Source organism: Daphnia pulex, chromosome 10 (genome assembly GCF_021134715.1).
Source record: "Daphnia pulex isolate KAP4 chromosome 10, ASM2113471v1".
Lineage (NCBI taxonomy): Eukaryota > Metazoa > Arthropoda > Branchiopoda > Diplostraca > Daphniidae > Daphnia > Daphnia pulex.
The window spans coordinates 5153730-5172500 of NC_060026.1; the positions used below are offsets into that span (position 1 = coordinate 5153730).

Genomic DNA, 18771 nt, shown 5'->3' on the forward strand with positions numbered 1-18771 from the left:
ACTCTACGTGTGACACTTTTTTTTTTATCTCGACGTGATTTGAACACGCAACCTCCTGATCTGGAGTCAGGCGCGCTACCGTTGCGCCACGAAATCCTGAGTTATAATCTAATTTATATCATACTAATTGCGGAAGTGTAGAGTTTTTCAAGAAGTAGTAGATCCGGTTGTAAAATTGATTATCACCCGATTAAATTTAGTCTTTTGAAAGTTTCAACCTGAGTAGTCAGGGGATTTCTTACTTTCTCAGTGGATATTTTTATCGCCATAAGCCTTGGTTTCCATACTGAAAGCTGACCGGCTTGGGTGTGGTCGACGGCTACAACAGACGGGACGTCGTCGTTGATATTGAATCAAAAATCCTTAATATGGTCCAGCAGCGATGGTTCAGTGGTAAAATACTCGCCTGCCACGCGGGCGGCCCGGGTTCGATTCCCGGTCGATGCATTTTGTATCATGCATCATGTAGAATCTACTCATTTAAGTTTCGTTGGATAAAATCCTTGCGCGCAACCTGTGCGGACGGAACGTAGTGGTGATGGAAGCAATCTCTTTTCGGCGGACTCTATTTTTTCGTGCCGTTTTTGTGCATGTTAGTTAAATTTCCTTTGATAATACCGATTTGCGAAAAAACTATTTGTAGGAAAAGGGGTAAAAATGATTTCCATCGTAAGACTCTGTGTTTGCATTTTGGAAACCCGAGATAGTTATCGGTTCAAACTGGTTCCAGCTGTAGTCGTAATCGACATTCAGACGCAAACATTCGCCTTTTTTCTAAACTAACGCTGTTGTATGTTATCCCATTCCCAAAACTTTAGTCTCCTATACCTACAGTCGACATTTGTTGAAAAGAAGAAACCAGCCAAAAACATTTCCAGGTTAAGGATACATGAGTATTGAGAGAAATGGATTCCAATGAAATGTTAATTAATGTCACTAAAACAGTAGTCTGCAGAATTATCCATAAAATGTAACTCTACGTGTGACACTTCTTTTTTGATCTCGACGTGATTTGAACACGCAACCTCCTGATCTGGAGTCAGGCGCGCTACCGTTGCGCCACGAAATCCTGAGTTATGATCTAATTTATATCATAATAATTGCGGAAGTGCAGAGTTTTTTCAAGAAGTAGTAGATCCGGTTGTAAAATTGATTATCACCCGATTAAATTTAGTCTTTTGAAAGTTTCAACCTGAGTAGTCAGGGGATTTCTTACTTTCTCAGTGGATATTTTCATCGCCACAAGCCTTGGTTTCCATACTGAAAGCTGACCGGCTTGGGTGTGGTCGACGGCTACAACATACGGGACGTCGTCGTTGATATTCAATCAAAAATCTTTATTACGATCCAGCATCGATGGTTCAGTGGTAGAATGCTCGCCTGCTACGCGGGCGGCCCGGGTTCGATTCCCGGTCGATGCATTTTGTATCATGCATCACGAAGAATCTACTCATTTAAGTTTCGTTGGATAAAATCCTTGCGCACAACCTGTGCGGACGGAACGTAGTGGTGATGGAAGCAATCTCTTTTCGGCGGACTCTATTTTTTCGTGCCGTTTTTGTGCATGTTAGTTAAATTTCCTTTGATAATACCGATTTGCGAAAAAACTATTTGTAGGAAAAGGGGTAAAAATGATTTCCATCGTAAGACTCTGTGTTTGCATTTTGGAAACCCGAGATAGTTATCGGTTCAAACTGGTTCCAGCTGTAGTCGTAATCGACATTCAGACGCAAACATTCGCCTTTTTCTAAACTAACGCTGTTGTATGTTATCCCATTCCCAAAACTTTAGTCTCCTATACCTACAGTCGACATTTGTCGAAAAGAAGAAACCAGCCAAAAACATTTCCAGGTTAAGGATACATGAGTATTGAGAGAAATTGATTCCAATGAAATGTTAATTAATGTCACTAAAACAGTAGTCTGCAGAATTATCCATGAAAATGTAACTCTTCGTGTGACACTTCTTTTTTGATCTCGACGTGATTTGAACACGCAACCTCCTGATCTGGAGTCAGGCGCGCTACCGTTGCGCCACGAAATCCTGAGTTATAATTTAATTTATATCATACTAATTGCGGAAGTGCAGAGTTTTTCAAGAAGTAGTAGATCCGGTTGTAAAATTGATTATCACCCGATTACATTTAGTCTTTTGAAAGTTTCAACCTGAGTAGTCAGGTGATTTCTTACTTTCTCAGTGGATATTATCATCGCCACAAGCCTTGGTTTCCATACTGAAAGCTGACCGGCTTGGGTGTGGTCGACGGCTACAACAGACGGGACGTCGTCGTTGATATTCGATCAAAAATCTTTAGTATGGTCTAGCATCGATGGTTCAGTGGTAGAATGCTCGCCTGCCACGCGGGCGGCCCGGGTTCGATTCCCGGTCGATGCATTTTGTATCATGCATCATGTAGAATCTACTCATTTAAGTTTCGTTGGATAAAATCCTTGCGCACAGCCTGTGCGGACGGAACGTAGTGGTGATGGAAGCAATCTCTTTTCGGCGGACTCTATTTTTTCGTGCCGTTTTTGTGCATGTTAGTTAAATTTCCTTTGATAATACCGATTTTTGAAAAAACTATTTGTAGGAAAAGGGGTAAAAATCATTTCCATCGTAAGACTCTGTGTTTGCATTTTGGAAACCCGAGATAGTTATCGGTTCAAACTGGTTCCAGCTGTAGTCGTAATCGACATTCAGACGCAAACATTCGCCTTTTTCTAAACTAACGCTGTTGTATGTTATCCCATTCCCAAAACTTTAGTCTACTATACCTACAGTCGACATTTGTTGAAAAGAAGAAACCAGCCAAAAACATTTCCAGGTTAACGATACATGAGTATTGAGAGAAATGGATTCCAATGAAATGTTAATTAATGTCACTAAAACAGTAGTCTGCAGAATTATCCATGAAAATATAACTCTACGTGTGACACTTCTTTTTTGATCTCGACGTGATTTGAACACGCAACCTCCTGATCTGGAGTCAGGCGCGCTACCGTTGCGCCACGAAATCCTGAGTTATAATTTAATTTATATCATACTACTTGCGGAAGTGCAGAGTTTTTCAAGAAGTAGTAGATCCGGTTGTAAAATTGATTATCACCCGATTAAATTTAGTCTTTTGAAAGTTTCAACCTGATTAGTCAGGGGATTTCTTACTTTCTCAGTGGATATTTTCATCGCCACAAGCCTTGGTTTCCATACTGAAAGCTGACCGGCTTGGGTGTGGTCGACGGCTACAACAAACGGGACGTCGTCGTTGATATTCAATCAAAAATCTTTAGTATGGTTCAGCATCGATGGGTCAGTGGTAGAATGCTCGCCTGCCACGCGGGCGGCCCGGGTTCGATTCCCGGTCGATGCATTTTGTATCATGCATCATGTAGAATCTACTCATTTAAGTTTCGTTTGATAAAATACTTGCGCACAACCTGTGTGGACGGAATTTAGTGGTGATGGAAGCAATCACTTTTCAGCGGACTCTATTTTTTCGTGCCGTTTTGGTGCATGTTTGATAAAATAAATAAGAAATAATGCCCTGAGTGTATATTGTTGATGACACAAGGGGTACACAAAGCAACATTTGAGACACACATACGAAACACAGAGCACATACAGCGTTACCACACTCCACGAGATCACGGACAAGAAGAAGGAAAAAGGAAGCCCCCCCCCCCCTATTCTAAGATGACTCCCACCCACGTTGCCAGACTTAAAGAAAAGCCTGGCGTCGTCACTTGCTCAAAGGAGGGGAAGGGGGTAAAGCGGGTTTTCCAAATGGACAGCCATTTCTAATACCCTCTCTCAAACCCGTACCTCCTCAATTCTTCTCGTATGGTCCTACCCCGATGCGTTCACGTAACTCTTGGAACCTTGGCGCTGGCAAAGCCTTCGTGAAGATGTCGGCCAGTTGGTCTTTGGAGCTAACGAATTCGACGGCGATCTTGTTGTTTTCTTGCAGCTGTCTAACAAAGTGATATCTCACGTCGATGTGTTTTGATCGCCGCGGATGGACCGGATTTTTGACCAGACAAACAGCACTTTGATTGTCGCAATACATCTTAACGGGATTTGGTGGTACCTCGTCGCCTGAAGACTTTTCCATTGGGACCGGAGACGAGTTTAGGCCGTTAGCCAGCGCGTTGAGCCAAAGAGCTGTCTTCGCTCCATCTGATAAGGACACATATTCCGACTCGGTAGTTGAGATAGAAACACATTCTTGTCTCCTGCACGACCATGCGACTGGCCCTCCCTTGTAGAAAGCGATGCATCCTGAGATGGATTTTCGGTCGTCTACATCACTGGCGTAGTCGGCGTCGGTATAGACTACGGCTCCTTCATCCTTCCGTCCACCCAGCCATATACCAAAGTCGAGCGTACCTTTCAGATAAGCGAATATACGTTTGACTGCGTTCCAGTGCGCCGGCTGTGGGTTTTCGCAAAATTTTGACACTTGTCCAACGCCGTAGGCAATGTCCGGTCTAGTGGTAGATGAGAGATAGAGCAGGAATCCAACTGCCGCACGGTAGGGGATTAAAGACATGTCCACTTTTCCCTAGTTGCGTGGCACCATCGAACTAGAAAGGTGAACGCTGGATTCGGCTGGGGTCAGCTTGGGATGGCTATCCGTCATGCCGAACTGTTCCAGTGCCTTCATTCATGCCGAACAGTATCGAGTGCTGCTGCGAGAGAAATACTTGGCTATTTTCCCTGTCGTACTTGATGTTCATACCAACGAATCTGGTCGGGGGGAGACATCTTACTTCAAATTCGTTACCTGACAAAAGAGGTAGGAAATTTGATTTGTGAGTAGTGCGAAAAAAAGGGTTATAACTTATTAGTTACCGATCCAAGTAGCGAAGCGTTGACACTCCTCATCAGAACTGCTAGAAAACCATCCGTCATCTACCCAGATGAAGAGATATGACACGATGCTGTTGTTTACCAGGATGAACACGCACATATCTGCGTCCAGTGCCTTAAAACCATATCTGAGTAGGGCGGCGATGAAGGTCTTGCACCAAAGACGGGGAGCCTGCTTTATGCCGTAGACTGCTTTCAAAAGCTTACACACGTGGTCCTCTTTTCCAGACACCACGAATCCTTCGGGTTGGGTCATAAAGATTGGTTTGTCAACATCCGCGTTCAGGAACGCTGTGGCCACGTCGAATTGAAATGATTTGTATCCGAGCGATGCGGTGAGTGATAGAACAGATCGAATTGAGTCAAGGCGTGGCACAGGTGCGTACGTTTCTTCGTAGTCGACGCCGTACTGCTGGTGACATCCAACAACTGTTAATCTTCCTTTAAAGCGTGGGGCCACGAAATCTGGCTGCAGTGGGTCTCCATAGCCCGGCTTATATTTCCCAACCCATTTGTGAGGCAGTATAGCGCACTCAGTTGGTACTTGGGATTTTGGGATGAGCACCCACGATTTGTTCTTGATCTGAGAGTCATACTCTGCCTTGAAAGCGGGTAACCACTGTTCCGCATATCTAGAATCCACCGCTTGTTTGTAGGTTTGTGGTTCATCAACTTCTAGTTCGAAAAATGAAGAGCGCTTAGGGGCTGGATCAGTGGATGCTGCATTTCCGAATGATTCCATATATTCGACGTATCGATCCGTGTATCTTGGCACGCGGCCGGATCTTGTTGGTCTATGAAATATATATAGAAGGTGGTGAGCACCAGTAATTGTTTCGTAACGGCGATTAGTTTTTACCTTCGATAATTGTGTGAATCGTGAATTGATATCGGTGGTGCGTCAATGTTGGGGACTTCATCCACTTCTTGATTCTTGTTGGCGTGATCAGGAGTCACAACGTGAACAGGTTCCGCATCCGCAATGTCGAGGACTTCCGTACCCTCTTCATTTCTGCCACCAGGAGCCCGTTCAATCTCCTCCTCTAAGGCCTCGACTTGGGAAGCTTCTTCGACTGATGCATCTTGATTATCGGGAGTGTCTTGGCTTTCATCTACACCTTCGATTAGTTGAGTCTGGTGGAAAAAAAAACGGATATTTATATAAAATATATGTATACATATATAAATATACACATACATAAATATATATACAAAAATAGATTTTGTTTGTTTATGTATGGCTACTAGTATAAGCAAGATACCTGATTAAGTACTTCTACTAATAGTTGCATTGGTTCCATTGGGCTATTTTCGTTTACAGCTGTGAGTGGGTGATCTCCAATCAGGATTGTTTCATCGAAGGTCACATCACGGGAAACGATTATTTTCCTCTCGACAGGGTTCCAAAGTCGCCAGGCCTTTTGATTTTCACCGTAGCCGACCATCCAACATGCTTCGCCTTTAGGATCTAGTTTCTTGCGTAGCTGGTCGGGAACGTGCGCGTATGCGCGGCAGCCGAGAACCCTTAGGTGGGCAACCGATGGTTTCTTGCCGAATAATTTCTCGAACGGAGTGACTTCTGTGTGGCTGGTGAGATTCCGGTTGAATATGTAAACGATAGCCAGAAGAAATTCGCCCCAGAGTTCTCTGACTTCATTTCTGATGTTGCACGGAAGTTGGTTGCTGTTGTCGTTAGTGTACAGGCCACTTCTCACGGCCTCTACAACTGTACGCATCGTTCTCTCGGAACGAGAGTTTTGTTGTGGAGTGTACCTAGCAGTAGTTTGATGAATAAGTCCAGTACGTTTTTTGTATTCGCTAAAGTTTCCGCCGAGGATGTCGGTTACTTGGTCCGTCCTGAGTATTTTTATTGGCCTTCCGGTTTGGGTTTTCATCATTTCTGCGAATTCCATGAAATGCGTGCCAGCTTCATTTTTCGTCTTCATGAGTTTGGCTACTGTATAACTGCTGTTGTCGTCTTTGAAGATGACGAAGAAGCGATGGCCTTCAGGAGTTGGCACGTGTAATGGACCCCCGACATCGGAGTGGATCAAGTCGCCGATATTTTCCGCGCGGCCGCATCCGGTTGGGAACTTGCTACGGTGGAGTTTTCCAAAGATGCAACCTTCGCATATGAGTGGTTTTTTGACGTCGTTGAGGTGCAGGCCGTATACTGCTTTGGATTTGTTGATCTTTAAAATGTCTTGACAGTTGAGATGGCCGAATCTTCTATGCCAAAGTTTGAGGGACGCCTTGGTACTCCCATTACCAACGCCATAGAGCGCTGTTGAAGATTCTTCATTCAGTTCCGTTGGGTTTTTGGTCGTAGCGCATAATCTGTAGAGGGAGTTTTCGACACGGGAGCCAGTCATGAATTTTTCGTTATTTTCCTTATTAGCGAAAAAGACCTGTTGGTAACGAAATATTTATAAATATAAATCTCGAGTCATGACTGCAAATTTTTACGAGTTGTGTCATACCTGTGTATCAGTGAACTCAACATTGACGTTACAGTCGGTGGCTGCTCCAATTGAAAAAAGATTAATTCCAAGACCGGGAACGTATAACACGTCGTGGAATGTTCCTTCAAGCTTCACACCATATACTTCTGTAATGACGTCGATGTTTCCTATACCAAGGGCTTGTAGTTCAACACCACCAATTCCATTGATTTTCCATGTTCCGGGTGGAATTATTTTGAAAGTGGTGAAGAAGGACCGTTGATCAGTCATGTGATTGGTTGCGCCCGAATCAGCGTTCCAGACCTTGTGTTCCCGTGCAACCAGACACAATGACGAAGAGATACAGCCAAAACCTCTTTTCTTGTTGAAATTTTCTTGTCTCGCCTGACCACGTTCTTCTTCTCTTTTTGTTGGACACTGATAAGCTTTGTGTCCGTTTCCATTGCAGTTGAAGCAGCCCAGCTAGCAGAGTATATTTCCCAAATATTGCTAAAATATTATATTCCTACAATTAAGATGTTGGTAAAATAATTTTTTTAAATATTTTTCCAATATATTTTTGCACCCAAATTTGTTGGCTCACAATATTTTTTCAACTTGTTTTACTTATTTTACTTTTATTGGTGAAATAACAGTTTTACTACTTTTAAAATTTTGACGGAAATCTGGTTGTTGTGTTTATGGTTATATAGTACAGCGTGGACAATTGTTCAACTTGTTATTAGACAAGTTCTTGTTTTTGTTCTTGAGTGGGTTTGAACCATCACACCTTGAGTCATCAATACAATGCTTTAACCACTACACCAACAGCGATATTGCAAATGTTTTTCGACTTGAAGCAATAAAAGTTTTTAACTTCTAGAAGCCACGTAAACAAGGGTTAAGAGGTGATTCCCTATAGGGGTTTGTCCCGACAGGCAATAGACAGATCCAGAGGATCTCGCCAAGGATGTCCCTACGGCCAGAAAAGGGATAAGTCTAGTCCCGTAATGTTAAATATTGTTTTCCGAGAATGTTCTTCGGTCGATAACCCACATATTATTGGTATAATATTAGATTATTACTTTGCTGCGTCAAGGTGGCTGTTAAATTGTTTTGTTGTTTTCCCAATGAATGACTATTATGAAAGATGAATAAATCAATATTACTTTTTGTTATTTTCCCAATAACGGACCATTAAAAAAGTAATAAATCCTTTTTTTATGAAAAAGCTATAGTCTTTTACATTTAACATGCGTTCAAAATCCTAAATGTTTTATATCGTATTCAATTCGTTAGTTTTGCATACAATTGCCTAAATGAACAATCCAATTGTCTTAAAATCCAAATCTTGCACAAGTCTCGAACAACTAACTTGCGTACTTCGAAATTAAAACTCTACCTTCACGCTAACGTGATATAGTTTATCTTAAACGTTAAGGAGATGAAATGTTAAAACTGCTATTAATATATATCTATATAGGTAATTCTATGGAGGTTGGTTCAAACCCACTTTCAGCAAACAAATGACTTATGAAACAAATAGTCTCAATAATCATAAATTCCTACACTGATGTAATTAAATCGATTTTGCTCACGCTGGGCTATAACCATGACCATGTGTAAGTATGCACTATCCATCTGGTCACATCGGGATTTTATTATCATCTCCGTTGCTGGTGTAGTGGTTATAACATTGGATTGATGACTCAAAAGATGATGGTTCAAACCCACTCTCGGCAAAAAATGCAGCAGCTAACCAATCATTTGGGATTTTGAACATGTGGTAAATGTAAAAGACTATAGCTTTTTCATAGAAAACGATGTATTCCTTATCTAATGATCCGTTATTGGGAAAATAAAAAAAAATTATATTAATTTATTCATCTTTGATAATAGTCATTTATTGGGAAAATAACAACAAAATTTAACAGCCACCTTGTCGCAACAAAGTAATAATATAATATTATACCAATATGTGGGTTATCGATTGAAGAATATTGTCGGAAAAAAAATATTTTACCAATAAAGACATGCTAGCTGGGAGACGACTGAGCTGGCATGTTGGCTGCTTTGCTGCTGATCGTTTTGTTGTTGTCCATCTTTTCGTGCGTATGAGTGGTTGTGCGGATTGGAGCTCCCACCACCTCTACCTCCTCTTCCTCCTCTGCCTCTGCCGCGTCCTCGCCATTCACCCGTAAAGTGGGGGCCTCGTCCACGGCCACGGAATCCCCCTTGCGCGTGTGCTGCGTTGTCGAAACTTTGCCCTGGGGATGTCTTTGCAGCGCTCTCCCTGGCGAAAGCGGCTGCCTTGGGCGTGTGGAACGCAAAGAAGGCCGCATCGGTCGGATCCATCGCGCCGTTGTTGGCCGCTCTACTGATGGCTTCTTCGTTTACCAGTCTTGGTGTTAGGTTTGCTATTGTTTGCTCGTTCCTTGGTAGATTGTCCCAAGCCGAACGGAATGAGCGAAAACTGGGGGGCAGTGTTTGGATAATTTTCACAACGAGTTGTTGTTCAGTGACAGGTGATTCCAAGTTTCTCAGCTCTTCTGCCAAGTTTGTGTATACTGCCACATGATCCAGCACTCTGTGCTCTGTGAACGGTAATCATATGTGAGTCAACAAGATTCTTTAGTTTTATGAACTGTAGAGTTAGTATACCAGGATTGTATTTGTAGTTGAAAAATTTCTCTAGCAGTAGATTGCCATTGATAGGAGCAGCGTTGGCGTATTGCAGTATCAAACGCTCCCACATTTCCGCGGAGGACGCGCATCCTTCGATGAGAGTTTGCTGTGGCCCCTCAACGTTGCAGAATATTATAATTCTCGCCTCTGCATCCTTCATGTCCCAAGCGTCTATCAGATTTTGGTTCGCGACCTCCTGGTTCTCATTGAGGTTCTGTCAATAATTGAACATAGCGTTAATTAACTGGCGTGCGTAATATGCCGCGTCTGCGTAGATGAGCTCTCAATGCACAGCATAAATATGTGTGAGTTCTCAATAGAACAAACAGTGGTACTCTGTCGTGTCGTGGTACGCGCATAAAATATGTATACATACATATATTCATATATAAATATATATTTATATTTTGTTTTAATCAAACGATCGTGACTTTCACCACTCGTTAGATGCGAGTGTGGCGTGTGTGAGGCCTGAGTGACGTGAACGATAATTTGTCCGAAGCAAATGCGTTTACCCGACTTACAACGACATAAAATTTCTTCACAATTCATGCTAGAATGGCAGTATAGTGTTTCTATTTCAGACAGAGGCTATATAGTGAGAGGATTAATTCGGACTGCTTTAGCCGGCTGAAAACAAAGTCAAGCTTACAGGTATCATGTGAATTGCCTATCTGATAGAAACACTATTTACGACTGCAAACTTGAACAATAGGCCAAGCATTTAATGTTTTTCCGTCATCAGGTAGTGTCATGTTTCTATACCAACACGTGGCTGCAAAGAAGCAAGTCTGGCCCCACAATTACTGTAAAACGTCTCATAATTTAAAAAAAAAATGGTCATTGACTTCATTCTGAGCAGCCGTTGGATAGAAACATCACTTACAACTACTCGTCAAATCTCTTTCTTCTATGTCCAGGAAATAGCTTAGTCTTTTGCCATCATTACAATTTTCGTCTCCCTCATTTTCTTTTGTATAGAAGAAATTCTCAAAATTCAAGCTTTGTTCTTTGTCTCGCAAGACGTCTACATAGAAAGACAATAATTACCGGTTCGGGTCGAGGTTCAAGTCTCGTGACGACGTTGAGAACACGTGCTCGTTGCAGCAGAAGTGTACACCCATATCTAAACGAGGTCCATTTTTCCGGACCGCTTAACTTCGTTATTCTGTTGACTTCTCTCGAGGCTTCGTGATTCATTCTTGTCAATTAATTGGCGTGTCCTGGGCCCATAACCTGATAAAATAAATAAGATATAATGCCCTGAGTGTATATTGTTGATGACACAAGGGGTACACAAAGCAACATTTGAGACACACATACGAAACACAGAGCACATACAGCGTTACCACACTCCACGAGATCACGGACAAGAAGAAGGAAAAAGGAAGCCCCCCCCTATTCTAAGATGACTCCCACCCACGTTGCCAGACTTAAAGAAAAGCCTGGCGTCGTCACTTGCTCAAAGGAGGGGAAGGGGGTAAAGCGGGTTTGCCAAATGGACAGCCATTTCTAATAATGTTAGTTAAATTTCCTTTGATAATACCGATTTTCGAAAAAACTATTTGTAGGAAAAGGGGTAAAAATGATTTCCATCGTAAGACTCTGTGTTTGCATTTTGGAAACCCGAGATAGTTATCGGTTCAAACTGGTTCCAGCTGTAGTCGTAATCGACATTCAGACGCAAACATTCGCCTTTTTCTAAACTAACGCTGTTGTATGTTATCCCATTCCCAAAACTTTAGTCTCCTATACCTACAGTCGACATTTGTTCAAAAAAAGGAACCAGCCAAAAACATTTCCAGGTTAAGGATACATGAGTATTGAGAGAAATGGATTCCAATGAAATGTTAATTAATGTCACTAAAACAGTAGTCTGCAGAATTATCCATGAAAATATAACTCTACGTGTGACGCTCCTTTTTTGATCTCGACGTGATTTGAACACGCAACCTCCTGATCTGGTGTACGGCGCGCTACCGTTGCGCCACGAAATGTTGAGTGCTAATCTAATTTACATCATACTACTAGCGGAAGTGCAGAGTTTTTCAAGAATTAGTAGATCCGGTTGTAAAATTGATTATCACCCGATTAAATTTAGTCTTTTGAAAGTTTCAACCTGAGTAGTCAGGGGATTTCTTACTTTCTAAGTGGATATTTTCATCGCCACAAGCCTTGGTTTCCATACTGAAAGCTGACCGGCTTGGGTGTGGTCGACGGCTACAACAGACGGGACGTCGTCGTTGATATTCAATCAAAAATCTTTAGAATGGTTCAGCATCGATGGTTCAGTGGTAGAATGCTCGCCTGCCACGCGGGCGGCCCGGGTTCGATTCCCGGTCGATGCATTTTGTATCATGCATCATGTAGAATCCACTCATTTAATTTTCGTTGGATAAAATCCTTGCGCACAACCTGTGCGGACGGAACGTAGTGGTGATGGAAGCAATCTCTTTTCGGCGGACTCTAATTTTTCGTGCCGTTTTTGTGCATGTTAGTTAAATTTCCTTTGATAATACCGATTTGCGAAAAAACTATTTGTAGGAAAAGGGCTAAAAATGATTTCCATCGTAAGACTCTGTGTTTGCATTTTGGAAACCCGAGATAGTTATCGGTTCAAACTGGTTCCAGCTGTAGTCGTAATCGACATTCAGACGCAAACATTCGCCTTTTTCTAAACTAACTTTGTTGTATGTTATCCCATTCCCAAAACTTTAGTCTCCTATACCTACAGTCGACATTTGTTGAAAAGAAGAAACCAGCCAAATACATTTCCAGGTTAACCCTTTTTCGACGCCAAAGTTATTTTTGCCGTGCTTGACTGAAATTAAAAGTACAGATTGCTGAGGACTCTCAAACCACTCAATTAAAAAGAAATTAAAAATTCCTATTTTTGCTGTACTTTTTTTGCTTTTTTTTTCTTTCCCGTCAGGAAAGTTCCGACCGGCACTTCAGTCACCGAAAAACGGGCAAATTTCCAAGCGACTGCCGTCCGCCGGGACAAAAAAAAATGTCCCGACGGTTACACACAGCAGCCACTTAAAAAAAATTTGTTCCGTCAGACGGCTCGCACTAAAAGTCTTAGGGGTTTCAGCGAGTAGAACGCGAAAGATGAAAACAAAAATGATGCGACACTTCGGAAATTCTTCGTCTTTTCTCTTTCTCATTTTTCTCGGCCAAAAACGGAATCAAAATGAATCCATTTGAAACGGCGGAAGGAAAGGAGCTTTTCCACGAAGGAATAAACTATTGAACCGGACACTTCTGGTTCGTTTTCGCTTATTTCAAACAGCTACTTCCAACATCCGCTTCGAATTCATTTCTTTCGACCGTTCCTATTTCAGTTGATATCAATTGCTAAGTCCCGGGCTTTCGCCCGAGTGCCGGTGACTTCTCATTCAGATCCCCAAACTCAGTAAAATAACAAATTGATACAACATAAAACAGTTTATTTAAGCCATTGGTCTTCATCTAAAAGGACACCATCATGTACACCATTATCAAGCACGTCAAAATCAGAATCATCAGAGGAATCAGATGAAGGATAAATCCCCAAAGGTTCCGTTTCGACAGTTTGGACTGCGATTTCCTTTTCAGGATCGACAGCAAGTACCGTTTCAGCAGCGGCCTTTTTGGAGTGAGTATCCGATCATCGTGAAATTCCAAAAAGCAGTTTCTTTTCCTGGAAAGGCCAAGAAAAATTTTGCACATACTGCACTGAGAGAATGGTCGAGATTCCTTCGTATGACCATTGGTTCTTCTCTCGGTCGTGGCTTGGCACCATTCGCATCGTCCTCTATTCTCAACGAAAATAGGATGATGGATTCCGATCTGACTGAAGCGTATTTCATCTGGCACGCTCAGTCTATCTTTTCTTCTTTTGGCAACGGGCTCTGCTGAAACTGTCGGGTACACTGGCACCAACTTGGACACTCACTGGGCAACAACCATAGACAGTTTAGTCCATTGTAGCTAAGTGATTGTAAAATTATATGTGACTTCCGAAGTTTCGTTAAACACGAGTCTTATTGTTTTTTAGTTTTTTTTCAACAAATTCACTCTAATCACCATTAAATGGATGAGAGAAACGACTTCATCTTACTGTGACAATAATATTAGACAAAATCGTTCAATCTAGTTTTCTGAAGTCATTATGCAACAAAGCTGTTGTTTAACGTATCAATCAGGTTGATTAAATTAAAATATTGCCTGCCCGGCGGGGAATTGAACCCCGGTCTGAATCTGAAAACATGAAATGAAACATAAAATCTGTTCCCTATATTTCAGAGGTTTTTTAGCAATTTCAACAACACACCAAATATCAAGCAACTGTCGGGTACGCTGGCACCAACTTGGACACTCACTGGGCAACTACCATAGACAGTTTAGTCCATTGTAGCTAAGCGATTGTAAAATTATATGTGACTTCCGAAGGTTCGTTAAACACGAGTCTTATTGTTTTTTAGTTTTTTTTCAACAACGATTAAAGCAACAAGATTTAACTGACTTATTATTGCAGCAATTCACTCTAATCACCATTAAATGGATGAGAGAAACGACTTCAGCTTACTGTGACAATAATATTAGACAAAATCGTTCACTCTAGGTTTCTGAAGTCATTATGCAACAAAGCTGTTGTTTAACGTATCAATCAGGATGATTAAATTAAAATATTGCCTCCCCGGCGGGGAATTGAACCCCGGTCTCCCGCGTGACAGGCGCGGATACTCACCACTATACTACCAAGGATCAAACGATTGGTTCAAGTCATGAAATCTGTTCCCTATATTTCAGAGGTTTTTTAGCAATTTCAACAACACACCAAATATCAAGCAACTGTCGGGTACACTGGCACCAACTTGAACACTCACTGGGCAACAACCATAGACAGTTTAGTCCATTGTAGCTAAGCGATTGTAAAATTATATGTGACTTCCGAAGTTTCGTTAAACACGAGTCTTATTATTTTTTAGTTTTTTTTCAACAACGAACAAAGCAACAAGATTTAACTGACTTATTATTGCAGCAATTCACTCTAATCACCATTAAATGGATGAGAGAAACGACTTCAGCTTACTGTGACAATAATATTAGACAAAATCGTTCACTCTAGGTTTCTGAAGTCATTATGCAACAAAGCTGTTGTTTAACGTATCAATCAGGTTGATTAAATTAAAATATTGCCTCCCCGGCGGGGAATTGAACCCCGGTCTCCCGCGTGACAGGCGGGGATACTAACCACTATACTACCGAGGATCCAACGTTTGGTTCAAGTCATGAAATCTGTTCCCTATATTTCAGAGGTTTTTTAGCAATTTCAACAACACACCAAATATCAAGCAACTGTCGGGTACACTGGCACCAACTTGGACACTCACTGGGCAACAACCATAGACAGTTTAGTCCATTGTAGCTAAGCGATTGTAAAATTATATGTGACTTCCGAAGTTTCGTTAAACACGAGTCTTATTGTTTTTTAGTTTTTTTTCAACAACGAACAAAGCAACAAGATTTAACTGACTTATTATTGCAGCAATTCACTCTAATCACCATTAAATGGATGAGAAAACCACTTCAGCTTACTGTGACAATAATATTAGACAAAATCGTTCACTCTAGGTTTTTGAAGTCATTATGCAACAAAGCTGTTGTTTAACGTATCAATCGGGTTGATTAAATTAAAACATTGCCTCCCCGGCGGGGAATTGAACCCCGGTCTCCCGCGTGACAGGCGGGGATACTCACCACTATACTACCGAGGATGCAATAAGTTAAAGTCATGAAATCTGTTCCCTATATTTAAGAGGGTTTTTAGCAATTTCAACAACACACCAAATATCAAGCAACTGTCGGGTACACTGGCACCAACTTGGACACTCACTGGGCAACAACCATAGACAGTTTAGTCCATTGTAGCTAAGCGATTGTAAAATTATATGTGACTTCCGAAGTTTCGTTAAACACGAGTCTTATTGTTTTTTAGTTTTTTTTCAACAACGAACAAAGCAACAAGATTTAACTGACTTATTATTGCAGCAATTCACTCTAATCACCATTAAATGGATGAGAAAACCACTTCAGCTTACTGTGACAATAATATTAGACAAAATCGTTCACTCTAGGTTTTTGAAGTCATTATGCAACAAAGCTGTTGTTTAACGTATCAATCGGGTTGATTAAATTAAAACATTGCCTCCCCGGCGGGGAATTGAACCCCGGTCTCCCGCGTGACAGGCGGGGATACTCACCACTATACTACCGAGGATGCAATAAGTTAAAGTCATGAAATCTGTTCCCTATATTTAAGAGGGTTTTTAGCAATTTCAACAACACACCAAATATCAAGCAACTGTCGGGTACACTGGCACCAACTTGGACACTCACTGGGCAACAACCATAGACAGTTTAGTCCATTGTAGCTAAGCGATTGTAAAATTATATGTGACTTCCGAAGGTTCGTTAAACCCGAGTCTTATTGTTTTTTAGAATTATTTTCAACAACGAACAAAGCAACAAGATTTAACTGACTTATTATTGCAGCAATTCACTCTAATCACCATTAAATGGATGAGAGAAACGACTTCAGCTTACTGTGACAATAATATTAGACAAAAACGTTCACTCTATGTTTTTGAAGTCATTATGCAACAAAGCTGTTGTTTAACGTATCAATCAGGTTGATTAAATTAAAACATTGCCTCCCCGGCGGGGAATTGAACCCGGGTCTCCCGCGTGACAGGCGGGGAAACTCACCACTATACTACCGAGGATCCAATGATTGGTTCAAGTCATGAAAACTGTTCCCTATATTTCAGAGGTTTTTTAGCAATTTCAACAACACACCAAATATCAAGCAACTTTCGGGTACACTGGCACCAACTTGGACACTCACTGGGCAACAACCATAGACAGTTTAGTCCATTGTAGCTAAGCGATTGTAAAATTATATGTGACTTCTGAAGGTTCGTTAAACCCGAGTCTTATTTTTTTTAGAATTATTTTCAACAACGAACAAAGCAACAAGATTTAACTGACTTATTATTGCAGCAATTCACTCTAATCACCATTAAATGGATGAGAGAAACGACTTCAGCTTACTGTGACAATAATATTAGACAAAATCGTTCACTCTAGGTTTCTGAAGTCATTTTGCAACAAATCTGTTGTTTAACGTATCAATCAGGTTGATTAAATTAAAATATTGCCTACCCGGCGGGGAATTGAACCCCGGTCTCCCGCGTGACAGGCGGGGATACTCACCACTATACTACCGAGGATCCAATGATTGGTTCAAGTCATGAAAACTGTTCCCTATATTTCAGAGGTTTTTTAGCAATTTCAACAACACACCAAATATCAAGCAACTGTCGGGTACACTGGCACCAACTTGGACACTCACTGGGCAACAACCATAGACAGTTTAGTCCATTGTAGCTAAGCGATTGTAAAATTATATGTGACTTCCGAAGGTTCGTTAAACCCGAGTCTTATTGTTTTTTAGAATTATTTTCAACAACGAACAAAGCAACAAGATTTAACTGACTTATTATTGCAGCAATTCACTCTAATAACCATTAAATGGATGAGAGAAACGACTTCAGCTTACTGTGACAATAATATTAGACAAAAACGTTCACTCTATGTTTTTGAAGTCATTATGCAACAAAGCTGTTGTTTAACGTATCAATCAGGTTGATTAAATTAAAAAATTGCCTCTCCGGCGGGGAATTGAACCCCGGTCACCCACGTGACAGGCGGGGATACTCACCACTATACTACCGAGGATCCAATGATTGGTTCAAGTCATGAAATCTGTTCCCTATATTTCAGAGGTTTTTTAGCAATTTCAACAACACACCAAATATCAAGCAACTTTCGGGTACACTGGCACCAACTTGGACACTCACTGGGCAACAACCATAGACAGTTTAGTCCATTGTAGCTAAGCGATTGTAAAATTATATGTGACTTCCGAAGTTTCGTTAAACACGAGTCTTATTGTTTTTTAGTTTTTTTTTCAACAACGAACAAAGCAACAAGATTTAACTGACTTATTATTGCAGCAATTCACTCTAATCACCATTAAATGGATGAGAGAAACGACTTCAGCTTACTGTGACAATAATATTAGACAAAAACGTTCACTCTAGGTTTCTGAAGTCATAATGCAACAAAGCTGTTGTTTAACGTATCAATCAGGTTGATTAAATTAAAATATTGCCTCCCCGACGGGGAATTGAACCCCGGTCTCCCGCGTGATAGGCGGGGATACTCACCACTATACTACCGAGGATCCAATTATTGGTTCAAGTCATGAAATCTGTTCCCTATATTTCAGAGGTTTTTTAGCAATTTCAACAACACACCAAATATCAAGCAACTTTCGGGTACACTGGCACCAACTTGGACACTCACTGGGCAACAACCATAGACAGTTTAGTCCATTGTAGCTAAGCGATTGTAAAATTATATGTGACTTCCGAAGTTTCGTTAAACACGAGTCTTATTGTTTTTTAGTTTTTTTTCAACAACGAACAAAGCAACAAGATTTAACTGACTTATTATTGCAGCAATTCACTCTAATCACCATTAAATGGATGAGAGAAACGACTTCAGCTTACTGTGACAATAATATTAGACAAAATCGTTCACTCTAGGTTTCTGAAGTCATTATGCAACAAAGCTGTTGTTTAACGTATCAATCAGGTTGATTAAATTAAAATATTGCCTTCCCGACGGGGAATTGAACCCCGGTCTCCCGCGTGACAGGCGGGGATAC

General features: G+C 41.2%; 1 protein-coding gene and 10 non-coding genes across 11 annotated transcripts; 3 read left to right on the forward strand and 8 right to left on the reverse strand.

Annotated features, from left to right (window-relative positions):
• Positions 1-997: 997 nt before the first annotated feature.
• Positions 998-1069, reverse strand: Trnaw-cca. The gene has a single exon. It is a non-coding gene; the product is annotated as a tRNA-Trp (tRNA).
• A 281-nt stretch (positions 1070-1350) lies between these two features.
• Positions 1351-1421, forward strand: Trnas-gcu. Its single transcript has one exon. It is a non-coding gene; the product is annotated as a tRNA-Ser (tRNA).
• A 550-nt stretch (positions 1422-1971) lies between these two features.
• Positions 1972-2043, reverse strand: Trnaw-cca. The gene has a single exon. It is a non-coding gene; the product is annotated as a tRNA-Trp (tRNA).
• Positions 2044-2323: 280 nt separating this feature from the next.
• Trnag-gcc lies at positions 2324-2394 on the forward strand. Its single transcript has one exon. It is a non-coding gene; the product is annotated as a tRNA-Gly (tRNA).
• A 550-nt stretch (positions 2395-2944) lies between these two features.
• Positions 2945-3016, reverse strand: Trnaw-cca. Its single transcript has one exon. It is a non-coding gene; the product is annotated as a tRNA-Trp (tRNA).
• An 807-nt stretch (positions 3017-3823) lies between these two features.
• LOC124205988 (secreted RxLR effector protein 161-like) lies at positions 3824-4546 on the reverse strand. Its single transcript, XM_046603597.1, has one exon. It carries the CDS (start codon positions 4544-4546, stop codon positions 3824-3826), a length of 723 nt encoding a protein of 240 aa, XP_046459553.1.
• A 7723-nt stretch (positions 4547-12269) lies between these two features.
• Positions 12270-12340, forward strand: Trnag-gcc. The gene has a single exon. It is a non-coding gene; the product is annotated as a tRNA-Gly (tRNA).
• Positions 12341-15176: 2836 nt separating this feature from the next.
• Positions 15177-15248, reverse strand: Trnad-guc. The gene has a single exon. It is a non-coding gene; the product is annotated as a tRNA-Asp (tRNA).
• Positions 15249-15682: 434 nt separating this feature from the next.
• Trnad-guc lies at positions 15683-15754 on the reverse strand. Its single transcript has one exon. It is a non-coding gene; the product is annotated as a tRNA-Asp (tRNA).
• A 431-nt stretch (positions 15755-16185) lies between these two features.
• On the reverse strand, positions 16186-16257 carry Trnad-guc. Its single transcript has one exon. It is a non-coding gene; the product is annotated as a tRNA-Asp (tRNA).
• A 1956-nt stretch (positions 16258-18213) lies between these two features.
• On the reverse strand, positions 18214-18285 carry Trnad-auc. The gene has a single exon. It is a non-coding gene; the product is annotated as a tRNA-Asp (tRNA).
• Positions 18286-18771: the final 486 nt, after the last annotated feature.